At 36.8% G+C, this 12454-nt stretch overlaps 1 protein-coding gene across 15 annotated transcripts in view; it reads right to left on the reverse strand.

Annotated features, from left to right (window-relative positions):
* Positions 1 to 613: 613 nt before the first annotated feature.
* Positions 614 to 12454, reverse strand: part of eif4g3b (eukaryotic translation initiation factor 4 gamma, 3b) — a 58960-nt gene continuing 47119 nt past the window's right edge. For all 15 annotated transcript variants that reach the window (XM_067446302.1, XM_067446310.1, XM_067446298.1 and 12 more), the window contains 15 exons: positions 12225 to 12329; positions 10466 to 10604; positions 10241 to 10329; positions 8936 to 9032; positions 8686 to 8803; positions 7538 to 7752; positions 7317 to 7435; positions 7035 to 7207; positions 5610 to 5735; positions 5426 to 5507; positions 5251 to 5349; positions 4988 to 5134; positions 4812 to 4893; positions 1793 to 1939; positions 614 to 1262 (listed from right to left, as the gene is read on the reverse strand). In XM_067446302.1, coding sequence (XP_067302403.1) covers positions 1081 to 1262; positions 1793 to 1939; positions 4812 to 4893; positions 4988 to 5134; positions 5251 to 5349; positions 5426 to 5507; positions 5610 to 5735; positions 7035 to 7207; positions 7317 to 7435; positions 7538 to 7752; positions 8686 to 8803; positions 8936 to 9032; positions 10241 to 10329; positions 10466 to 10604; positions 12225 to 12329 — 1920 coding nt within the window. In that variant the 3' untranslated portion in view covers positions 614 to 1080. The remainder of the gene's footprint in view (positions 1263 to 1792; positions 1940 to 4811; positions 4894 to 4987; positions 5135 to 5250; positions 5350 to 5425; positions 5508 to 5609; positions 5736 to 7034; positions 7208 to 7316; positions 7436 to 7537; positions 7753 to 8685; positions 8804 to 8935; positions 9033 to 10240; positions 10330 to 10465; positions 10605 to 12224; positions 12330 to 12454) is intronic.

Genomic DNA, 12454 nt, shown 5'->3' on the forward strand with positions numbered 1-12454 from the left:
ATAATAAATGACATTTTAAATATGAATATAGAAGTTATTTTTTAATAATTGTAATATTTCACAATTGTACTGTTTTTACAAAATATTTGATCAAATAAATGCAACTTTGGTGGCATAAGACATAAAAAAAATCTTACAGCCCTCCAACTTTTAAATGTTACTGTACCTGTTGACTAAATACGAGCACTGGGACCAGTGTCACACGAAACCAGCGAAGTCCTCACTGGCAACACTAGAAAATGCACACCATCACCCCAGTTTTGTACTTTTATGAATCTTTTTTTGTCTTTAATTTATTTACAAGCTTTAAATTTGCTCTATCCGTATGAAGAATAACAAGCACTTTAGGTTCAGCAACATCTCCTCAGTGTTTTTATACACCGTCGTCACCATCTGCTCAATGACGTCCATTTTGAGCTCCCGTTGTGTCATCTTAGCAGTCCCCTGAATGCATAGTTCCTGCAAGTTTCTGCCGGATGAAATGTTTCACAAAGAGCTGAAGCAGAGGAAAATTCGGTATGGTTATTGAGATGATAACCTTAAACCCTTTAGTACTGATTTACTAAACTCAGACCAGGTCTTGTCTGTGCTCAATCCAAAAAACAAAGAAATCAACAATTTGAAAAGTTGTTTAATAATTGTTATTGTCATTATATTAATAATAAAACTATTATTAACATTATTTTTCTATCCACCAATAACCGCTCGTTGTGACTGTCTGCAAATGTTAAATACCCATTTGTTTGCGCTGTTCTTAAAAAAAATAAATTAACGAGTCTGAACGTACGTTTTGTCTCATTGCTGCATGTTTTGTATTAATAAAGTCCTCTTAAAGAGTAACAAAAGAAAAAACTTAAAATGCAACATTTCTATAAATAATACATTTTTTTAGTGCTCCAGCAATTGTAAGTTGTCATGAGGTCGCCGCACGTCAGTGAACTGTACCATTTGAAATCTTGCTGCTCTCCATCCTGATGCATAATGTGTTGCTTATGTTACATTTTAATTTGATACAGTTATTGTTTCAGTGACTATTGTCTCTTCAGCACTAGTTGGCAAATGTGTCCGTTTGTCCCCTCGTCAATTGTCCTCCGACTCCTCCTCTGCCTCGCGGAGCCACGTGAAGAAGGCGGTGACTGACTTCAGGGCCACGCCCTTGCCTTGCTGTTCTGCTGGGTCTTTACTGACCTCCCACTTATAGAAAGCGTCTTCAGATATCACATCCTCATCATACAAACAGTCAAAGAACATCCGGAGCAAATCTGCAACATTTTTAGTTAGTTAAGTTATCTCTTGGTGATGACAAAGTATCACATTTAAAGCTGCAGTCCATAACTTTTTTTGTGTTCAAGATTTACAAAAACGATATCATGAGAATGTACAACATTAATCCATTTTCCAAACTGTGTTTTTGTCGTAGCCTGAATCGTTACGGTACACTTATAATAAGTGTTTATATTGGGACTATTTCAGACCGGATTGGTAGGAACCTCTGCGGAGGAGCACAGTCCCTGCGTGACTCGCCATAGACATAAAACAGAGAAGTAGCTCCGGCTGCAATGTTCTTCCGCGAGACACTTGCAGTTCTGTTTATTAAACACTAGAGTGCAAAAAGTTATGGACTGCAGCTTTAAACAAAACAATAAATACATATAAAAAACATTTGAATAAATGACAATCAGCTTTTATACTGGAAGCTCATCAATAAAAGTAAGTATAAATCAAAATAAAAGAATAAAACAAAAATTCCATTTGGTGGAGTTTAAGTGGGAATGTTAAAGGTTTTACTCACTAGCAGGCTGGTCCAGTTTTACTATTAATGCTTGAAGTGCGTAAAGTGCTTGCAACTGTCTCTCTGTGTCTGAGTTAAGGTACTTGTGTAATACAGGCAATCTCCTCTGGATTATGGTCAAGTCCACTTTGCATGAGGAGCCTTCACCTGCAGGCACAAGACAGGATTTGAGCGTTTGACATAAAAGATGCTGGCCAATAATATCAGCATTCCATTTAGCCAACTGTATACACAATTATTGTTTGCCTGTGTGTGAAGTTTTGATCTGTTTTGAAACTTTTGAAAGTGCTCCGCTACGTGCAGCGTATAGCGCATAGAGATCGATTTGAGTGACGTAGCTCCTGGTGCGAGGAGAGAGGGAGACGGGGACAGTTCGGCCAGTGGCGATCTTCACATTACTTTCACTTTAGATAAACATTTTCACTTTTCTACTGTACAGTGATAATTTGGAAAGAAAACAGAATGGAAGCCTACATTAGCCTGGATGCCAGCCGAAATTAGCCCCGCCCACAAATGTTTTAGGTCGGGCAGTTCGGTCTGGCCTTGCTCCATAGAGGAGTAATTATCTCCGAACAGAAACTGTTCAGACTAATGAAATCATCAGGACGGGCTTTAGACGATGACGGACAGATGATCAACAGTAAGGTAATCATGCACGTCATCAAAGGGGCTTGGATTATATTTTTTCAAATCCTAAACGGAGAGCTTGTTTGTATATGCATTCACCTTCATAATTTCTCTCAGAAATGATGATCATGTTGGGTAAGTACTCGGCGTATCATTAAATTATTTTATTTTTTTACAACACCGGCAAAGATCGTGTATTCCAGCACGCGTGACAGGGTTGCCAAGTTTTTACAACAAAACCCGCCAACTACTAGCCCTAAACAATAGCTTCTCGGGGGGTTCTCCGGGGAAAAATGGCGTTTGGGGGGTAAAATGTGCGTTATTTTGGCAAGGTTGCCTGCTAAAATTTGCACTCATGGGTCTATATATCACATAGTCGCTTCATTCCGCGGACATAGAAAACAACCTGCAGAGAGAAAAAAACGCGGACTTGGCAACACAGTGCAGTTGAACTATGTTGACATTTGACAATGCGTCGCTTCGTTGCTCTGATTGGTTGTAGGTCTATCCAATTGATGTCTTTCCTGGTTCGCTTGAAACACACCCCATAATCACAGCCCAATGGAGCAGTTTCAGACTCATATTCTGACTAGAATTGAGTATGACCACGTCAGGCTAAGCCTACATGTTAATACAGCAATAATTCCAACCTTAATTGTGTGGAGAGGGGCAATTAAATGCCACACAGGATGTTTTTTTTTTTATTCCATTGCACTACTTATCTTACTTATTACTTATCTACTCATCATCTCTAAACCTGCATATCAAATTTTTTAACCGCAAAACCGCGTCCTGTGTGAATGGCCCTAAACTGATAAAGAGATGAACAGCACAGTTTTATTTCAGTGCTTTTATTTAAACAGTCAGCTACATTCAGTTTACTGCATCAACAACAAGCCAAAAAGGGGAAGTTTCAACTGAACTATGCTTTGCACTTTTAAGTACTTAGCTACATTATTTTCTAGCTCTGTCCATGCAATAAATGCACATTCTGAAATTAGCGAGTTTTCAACTTTATCTGTAAGATTTGGCCTTGAATCACATTCATTCTCTCTCTTAAACATAAAGTGACCTTTATTTTTATATTTTTCATTGACAACTTAATTATTTTGTGTGTGTGTGTTCAGGACATTTTTCCAAATATACCTATATAAACATTCAGGAGTAATACCAGACTGGTTCAACAGCTCTGATGATGTGTTCTGCAACATCCCTAACAGCCCTGATGTTGTGTTGGTGGATATAGATAGAAAGGAGGTGTTAGTCCTTGAAGTAGGTTGTGTTTATGATTTGTATATGGACATAGCCTTTTTGGAAAAAATGACTAAATACCAACCTCTCCTTGCTAAGATCAGTGACCTAGGCTATGCATGTAAGTTTGCGGTATTGATATTTGGCAGCCTGGGACATGTGCTCAAACTGGCTGTTAGTGGATTAAGACTGGCAGGGTTACCAAAAGGACAGTCTAAACAGCTGGCAAAATTCTGATCTATATCAGCTGGGATAGGCAGCCTTTGCTGTGTGGCGTAAGCAATGTTTTATGTGCCCTTAATGTCAAAGCTGTGCTACCTCTGAGAATATTTGAATCCTTTCTGTAAGAAATTTGATTGGTGGATTCAAATAAAGAAATTAAAATGTGTGCTTGTGTGTGTGTGTGTGTGTGTTTGTGTGTCATGAATCTAATAAAAAGCTGGTTTTGTTCTCAGGAGAAGAGTTTTGATCTCATGTTTCCCAAAGCCTGTGTTTTGAAACTTGTGTGTTGACATTTTAAAATATCCATTATAGCCTCCTTTATCCTGTTGTTTGTGGATTTAACATGAGGCATATTTCTTTGTGCAGACAGGGATATTGTTCTTTCATATGGTTTTACATGCCATTTTGTAAACATTTCTACAACAAACACTATGCTGACAGGCTAAGTGATGATAGGGCTATGATGTTTGACCATGTATCTACACTCTAAATTAAGAAACGGGAAAGTAAATTAATAAGTAGGGAAGTTACTTTTCAAATGCAGTAACTAGTAAAGTAATCTCATTACAATTTACAGAAGTAACTAGTAACTAATTCCTTTTTTGAGTAACTACCCCAACACTGACTACGGGCCATGGATCAAACAGAAAATGCATGCTGCGTTAATCATGCGTTAATAAAATGAGTGCCGTTAAAAAGTATTTGCATTAACGCGTTAATTTTAATTAAAATTTCTTTCTTTTTTTTTTTTGATGTATATAATACATCCCACACACAAAGTGTTTCACACACACTTTAACGTGCTGTGTAATGTACAGTAGCATGGCATGGTTGTTGGTGAGAGTATTTCAGAAACTGCAGATCTACTGGTAAACAGTTCTCTGTTGTTAATGTGCAAAATAAATACAGAGCCACTTACTTTTCACTGCCGCCTTGCACACAGCAGTCATTAAAGCTCTTAGGAAAGGAGGTGAACTCATTTCCGATTCATCTAGATTGGCCTGTAATAAACGATCACGCATCAATTGAGATGACCAATCACAGAGTTTCATATCCTTCAATAAAACAAGCCCGAAGAGCGGGAAGTAAATCTACCTCGACCCAGTCGAAGATTTGTTCATCGCCAGCCAAATCCTCAAGTAGTAGTTTTTCAAGTTGCTTGTTCAGTTCCTCGGGCGAGAGCGTTCTCTTAGAGACAGCCTCGGTCAGGGTTGAGCCGTCAGAAAGAGTGAAGTCTAGTTTCTGTTGGAAGGCCAGATTAGAGATGTATTGTTCAGTGTGATCAGCAGCTTAATATGTGAATGTTTTAATAATTAGTTAGCACATATTAGACTAAGGGAATGTAAACAATGGCTTACATGTTCTGTGATAAAGCTGTGCACATCCTCTGTTTCAGGTATAAAATCTGCCCAGCTCAACCCAGAGTTCCTCCATAATGATCCCACTTTCCTATGGCTCTGAATAATAGATAATTCATTCATTTCACCCATCTTCACACTAAATAAAATGTTTGCTTCAAGTGTTTTGTCTTACCATTTGTTTGCATAGAAGGTGCAATATTTCAGAAAATAATATCCCAGCTCTTCCCACAGGGAGTAATGGTTTGCTAAATTCACTACGGAAACAAAACAAGCAAATAAAACAAAACTTGTGTACAGGCAATTGCTAAAGCTGACGAGTTTAATCTGAATCCAATAGTGCTGCGGTAAAAACTCACGTAAATAATTCTCTCATAGAGATTCCTCCCTCTCGAAGCACAGGGGTCACCAGCTCCGCAAGGTACAGCCATATATGGGGAATATCAATGGCCATATCATCTGCTAATTCAAGAGTTTCAGAGAACCTGTGGGGACAACAAATACTTCAATCAAAAAATACAAAATTGCACATAAACTGAAAGTATACTTCGGTTAAAGTATAAGTCGGCTATTATGGGCTCTTTGAAAAGCGCATTCTCTGGAATTGTGGAAGTGCTATACCTTATGAATCCATCTAATGATTTGAATGAAATTTCAGATGTGTGTTAGTTGTATGTTTGGAAAATGAATTTATGTTGTACATTCTCATTATATAATTTGTGTAAATATTGAACACAAAGTTACGGACAGCAGCTTTAATGCACTGTGAACTAACATGAACAAACAAAAAACATCTATATTTTTATTAATTAAGATAAAGATTAATAAATACTGTAACAAATGTATTGCTCATTGTTATTTCCTGTTAGTTAATACATTAACTAATGCTAACGAATGAGACTTTATTGTAAAATGTTACCAATAACAAATAAAACAAAAAATATACATATATTTTTAAAAATATTAATGCATTATATAAAAAAGTTTAAAATATGCAGATTTGTGCTATCTGGTTGAAAAAAAAGTATAACTACTAGATGGCAGCATAGGCCTATTTTAAAACAGGGTTGAGAAAAGCCTTGTTGTTGAGAACAGTGTTTTCAGACAGTACTTGTATTAGCTATTACATTTGGATATATTTAGACATTATCAAAGACTACGTTCTGTCACAGTTTAAACGTTTCTTTACTAATATATACTTGTGTACTGTGGTACAACTGAAAAATTAGATTAGATTTGCTGCTGCTAGGGTGTGTCTAGATTTCTAGGCTACTTCCCCACCACAGACAGAACTTTCACTGTAATATGGTAGGGGGGCGCTATTACGCATCCAGAGAATCTAGAGGGGGGACTAGATTTTCTCCTCTTTTTGTTCAAATGTTGCTTTTTTTAAAAAAAATGCATGAAGCTAGAATAAAATGTTTGTTTTTTAAAAGCAGAGGCTCTGTTCTTTCTTTTGATATATTGCATGTTCAGATATTCATAATAATATTCTAGGAGCCATGAGTTTTTTTTAAATGATCAATAACACTGACAGTTGCTGGAAACCTTTTAAAAAAAACACAAGGGTTTAGATGTATATACATTAGCTTAGTAAAAATATGGTTTTGAAGCATAAAGTAAATAAACTAGAAATTGTAAATTTTTTCCTTATCAATTATTATAATTCTGAATATGAGTCATTGTATTATTTATTTCATGTGACCTTAGTAGACAGTTGATAGTGAGGTGGCTTAATATGTTTGGGAACAGAACTCAAAAAGTAAAAAATGCTGCAGTCTCACCCTTTAAAAAACTGAAGTTTGAGGAGGTTTCCAGCCTGCAGGAGCTGGTAGAGCAGCTGACCCATGTGGTCTCGCGTGATCTGACTCCTCTCTAGCGTGGACTCCACACCCACCCGCACAAAAACATAGAGCATGGCAGGTTGCTCTAGTTCCTCCACACACTGCACTGCTTCCTGTGTCACAAGTATGCAGCGCTTAGAAAAACCTCAACTATTATTCTGGACTACGAGATACAGATTAATAAGTCATATAAAAAATTCTGTTTTTGGAGATTGTACAAACCTTGTAATCATTAATGTGCAAAAACTCATCAATAATGGACTTGGACCGCCTCTCCATGTCCTCTTCTGTTAATGAGGACTTATCTGAAGAGGGTCCTGACAGTACTTCAAGTTTAACAACTGCAATAAAACAGAACTTAGTTTGGGATTTTCATGTTAACTTAACCAACACCACATTTTGTGCATCATCATTATGTGTGTGAGGGTATCCGTGCGGCTTACCAGACTCCCTGGATTGGCTATGTTCCAGTCTGCTCTTGTCTGCAGTGTTGGCGGGCAGCTTGGGTGTGTCTGAGGCATTAGAGTCTCTGCGGGACACTTCCTGGACCGACTCCTCGGGAGCCTCCTTATTGCTGCTACCCAATGAGATGGGCCCTGTCCGAGCAGGACCCACACTTGATGGCTTGTCATTGCGCTCCCGTCCTGAGCTTCCACGACTGAGAAATTCACAAACACACCAAAACATACATTCATGAATCTCCAAATGTAAAAAAAAACGTTTTCTATTTCATTACAAGCTAAAATTTTAATTCAAGATTTGCTCAAATAAAATGATAATTATAAAATAATATAAATCAAGTTTATTTATTATTATTTAATTTAAATTGACCATCATTTCAATGTATTATACAATTAAATAATTATATAAATATTATTTAATTATTTAAATGCAATGTATAATTATACAATTATAATTTGCTAATAATATTAGTAACATGCTTATAATAAATAAACAAGTCAGCAGACTGAGTTAGGATCCATTCAATATGCCTAATGGTAATATTAACATAGGCGTCAGAAGCAATTTTAGCAGAAAAATGTTACTGGAGTAGACGCCATTTACATTCATTTGGCAGTGTGTAGGGGTGCCAATAGTGTAGGGGTAAGACACATGACAGAAAGTTTTGACGCAAATCAACGCAAGTTTCGAATCCGCCTTTTGCCGAACGAGCTCTACTCCCTTTTCCCATCACATATCAGATCGGAAAGGCATTTATTTTCAGTAAAATTAAGAAAATAATTGCAAAGTGGAAATAAAGCATCTAACGTGTGTTTAATAATAAAGTGTTTATCGGTTAGGGGTAGGTAAACAGTCATGCGCTGAATTAGAGACGGTAAAAGTGAGTGGCTCAAATATCATTGGTCCTAAAAAGTTGGTGGGTCTTGTCCCACCCACATACAATGGTTCTGAAGCCCATGAATATAAATGTGCTTATAATAATAATATGGGTATAATAATAAATACGTCCTGTAAGTGCATCCAACAAATATTTACATGTATCAAATATTGATCAGCATCACAGATGAAATGAAAGAGCTAAAAGGAAGCTTCCCCTTCACAATTACTATATTTTACATGTGTACAGTACCTGCTGAGAACTCTTCTGGCATCAAAATCTGGGGATGTAGAGGGTAAAGAAGAGGTCAGAGGCGGTGAGGGTTGCAGGGGTGAATAACGATTCAAACTGGCACTGGGGCGAGAAACATCTAAAAGAAAAAGAGTGAAAAACAAAAAGAAAATAGATTTTGTATAGAGATAGAAAATCCTGGATTAACTATAAAACTGCTGGAATTGATAGAGCCAGCAGCCCACATTTGACTGCATCACTCTTCCTTTACCTGATTCACTGGCCTTTGCTCCAGCCCCTCCACTGCTGCCTTTCATCCAGTTCAGCTGAGCTCTTGGTCCCAGCTGAATCTTATCATCTATTGTTGACTAAAGGTTGCAAACACAGTAAGATTGTGTTACAGTTTCTCATGTATTCATAGAGATTATGGTTCTTAATGGTCCCGTCCCAAATGGCACACTTCATATGGACTTGTGGACTTACAATGGCTGCCGCATGTGTGTAACCGCGAAGTCCACGAGACCGCAGGGCCCGCATGCGCACTGAAGCGAGCTCTGCAGCAGGCTTCTTCCCGACAGTCAAAGCGTCGTTATGTCGGACTCATAAAAAGAAGACTACAAGTGTTTAGGGTGCCATTTGGGACAGGACCAATCATCACTGCACACTTTATATGTTTCACTTAATTAATGCATGTAATTCTAATCAGCTGCTCATTAGCAGAAAGCTTCACAAACTAAACTTGGTCTGTAAGAAAAGGTATTAAGTGTGAAGCACTGCGGATCCCTACGAACACGGTTAAGAATCAATGAGATAGTAAGACGCTACTACACAAGCAAACAGAACAACCATCAGGTGGGGCTGCTGAGTCAAATAATCTATTCATTTATTTGCAAAAAAATATATATTTTCTCAATCAATATGTTTGCCTTGGTTTCTGCAAAATTATTTTTAACACCATTAACACTATCTATCTATCTATCTATCTATCTATCTATCTATCTATCTATCTATCTATCTATCTATCTATCTATCTATCTATCTATCTATCTATCTATCTATCTATCTATCTATCTATCTATCTATCTATCTATCTATCTATCCGTATATATGTATGTATGTATATAAAAATAAAGTGAAATGGCTTTAAAGGGTTAGTTCATCCAAAAATTTAAATTCTGTCCATTCAACAAACACAATACCTCTGTTCATCTTAATATAAAATATTTTTGTTAAAATACCGATGCCTCAGGAAGCCTTCATTGACAACAATGTCATTTCCTCTCTCAAGACCCATAAAAGGCACTGACTTTTTTTTGTCGCTTCAAAAAATGGTTGACTTTTTAACGACGTCTTTAGTGCCTTTTATGGGTCTTGAGAGGAAATTAAATTGGTGTTAATGGAGACCTTCTGAGCCATTGAATTTCAACAAAAATATCTTCATTTATGTTCCGAAGATGAACAGAGGTCTTATAGGTGTCGAACGGCATGAGGGTCTAGAAAACTCTTTCTAAATTACAGCTATGCTAGCAATCAATAGACGTGACCAGAAAGAAAAGTGTCTTTGTTTGAACTCTACCTTGGAGATCTTGGGAATCTTAGTTGGGTCTATTGTTCTGCTGTTCTTGGTCATAGGCACAGTGCTCCAGGTCTCCTCTCTCTGCACCGCTGCAAAATGAAGAGAAAGAATAGTTGGAACAGAGTACGGTTGTTTCATCAGCGAATAAAGACAGAAAGGAGGCCCACACACAAGACTGAGTAAGCTGTAAAGAGGATTAGCCTATAGCAGAAGTCTCTTTCTGACCTGGTCTCCTCTTGTTGTCCTTGGACAGCAGTTGCTGGTGGACCTTTCTCTGTTCCTCCTGTTCCTCCAACTTTGCCTCTTTATGGATCTGCTCGATGGTCTTGGGGCCCAGGTCAGCTCTCCGAGAAACCCAATTGTGCTGAGATGAGTAAAGAACAGAACTAATGACCTAAAAATACTAAAATGACTGCCAAAATATATATGAAAGTTCCTCACGCTAAAGCTCAACAATGGGATTATAATCTTTAATGTTTACACCTTTAAATAAAAATATTATTTAAATTAACAGAAATAAGTTTAAACACATTTTTTAATTGAGATTAAAGTGAGCAGGCTGATCAATTGAAGGGTTACGCATGCCGCATGCGCATATTTTGATGTTAATTCCACTATTGTATTATATATAATTGTTCTACAGTCCATATACACTAATACACAGTTCAATTACTTGTAAAGTAACTAATTAAATTACACAAAAAAGTAATCCCGTACTTATTTTTCAAGAAAAAGTAATTGAATTACAGTAACTAATTACTTAGTAACCAGTTACACCAAACACTACACAGGTTCCTCGTGTTTATACTGGATGTCGCAGGCTATTTAAAAAAATACGATTTTTATCGCTTGTGCAATCCTTTAATCAAGAAGATTGACTTTTGACAGATTCCCAACATTTGAGCTTCTGCGCAATACGTCATTATGCCACAGGAAGCTCACATTCCAGACTGTCGGGAATGCGTTCCGGACCATTTGCCGAGGCTGTGGATTCCAGTTAATAATGTTGTAATTAATGTTCCGACTGTTTCACTTTATAATACCTTCACGGGTATTCATTTTGTTTTGCCTGTATATTTTTTATTTTTTTACTCTCAAAGAAACAGTAGCCATTGACTGCATGAATCATCAAGGACTACGGTTTCAGCTAAAAATCCTCTTTACTTTTCTACCATAGAAAAAAGGTCTGAGGATAAGTAAACTAAGCAAATTTTAATTTTGGGGTGAACTATCCCTTTGAACTGATCAAAAGTGACAGTAAAAGGCAATTCAAAATATTTATTTTTCTTATAAATGTTTTTTTTTTTAACTTTCTATTATCCAAAGAATACTGAAAAAAGCATCACGGTTTCCACAAAAAATATTAAGTAGCTCAACTGTTTTCAACCTTAAGAAATGTTTCTTGAGCATCAAATCAGAAGATTAGAATGATTTCTGAAGCATCATGAGATACTGAAGACTGAAGTAATGATGCTGAAAAATCTGCTTTGCCATAATAGGAATAAATAAAAAAAACTTTTGTTTTTAATTATAATAATATTTCACAATAATATTATTTTTTTGATCAACTAAATGCTGAAAAATGTGACATCTTTTTCTCTTCTGACTGACATAATCAATTCATGTATATTTACCCTCTTTTAAAAGGTCTATCACAGATTTTTCTATTCTCCGCTATAGAGGTTTACCCAACTACAACAATTCATCTTCTGAGGAAATGTGGAAAGGGTCAATAGGAAAATAAATTAAACAAACACAAAATGCCAGAATGTTTTGATTACATCATCTGAATGCTTTATGGAACAAGTGGTTCATTCATTCACTCATATAGGATGTTAAGAACACAATCTTGTAAACGTGTCTTTACTTTAGAGGTTTACTTCTGGAACCCAGGTTTCTGAAAAGGCTCTCTTGATCACCACTTGAAAACAAAAAAAACATTTTTTGAAAACAAAGTAGAAAAACAACAAAAAACAGAACTCACCAATCGCAAGTCAATAACGTCCTGCAGCATGAACCGGATGCGTGAAGAAGTCTTTCTCTCCTTTACTATCTTCTCCATCTGGTTGAAGTACTGATCCATTCGTGGCTAAAAGGAACAAGAAGAACCATTTGTATGCACACGCCAGATGCACAAGCTTCAAAAGAGAACTGGAAACATAAACAGACCCCCATCTACAATATAATGGACCATCATTCTGCTGACAAAGCCCA

This window comes from Pseudorasbora parva, chromosome 6 (assembly GCF_024679245.1).
Source record: "Pseudorasbora parva isolate DD20220531a chromosome 6, ASM2467924v1, whole genome shotgun sequence".
Taxonomy (NCBI): Eukaryota; Metazoa; Chordata; class Actinopteri; order Cypriniformes; family Gobionidae; genus Pseudorasbora; species Pseudorasbora parva.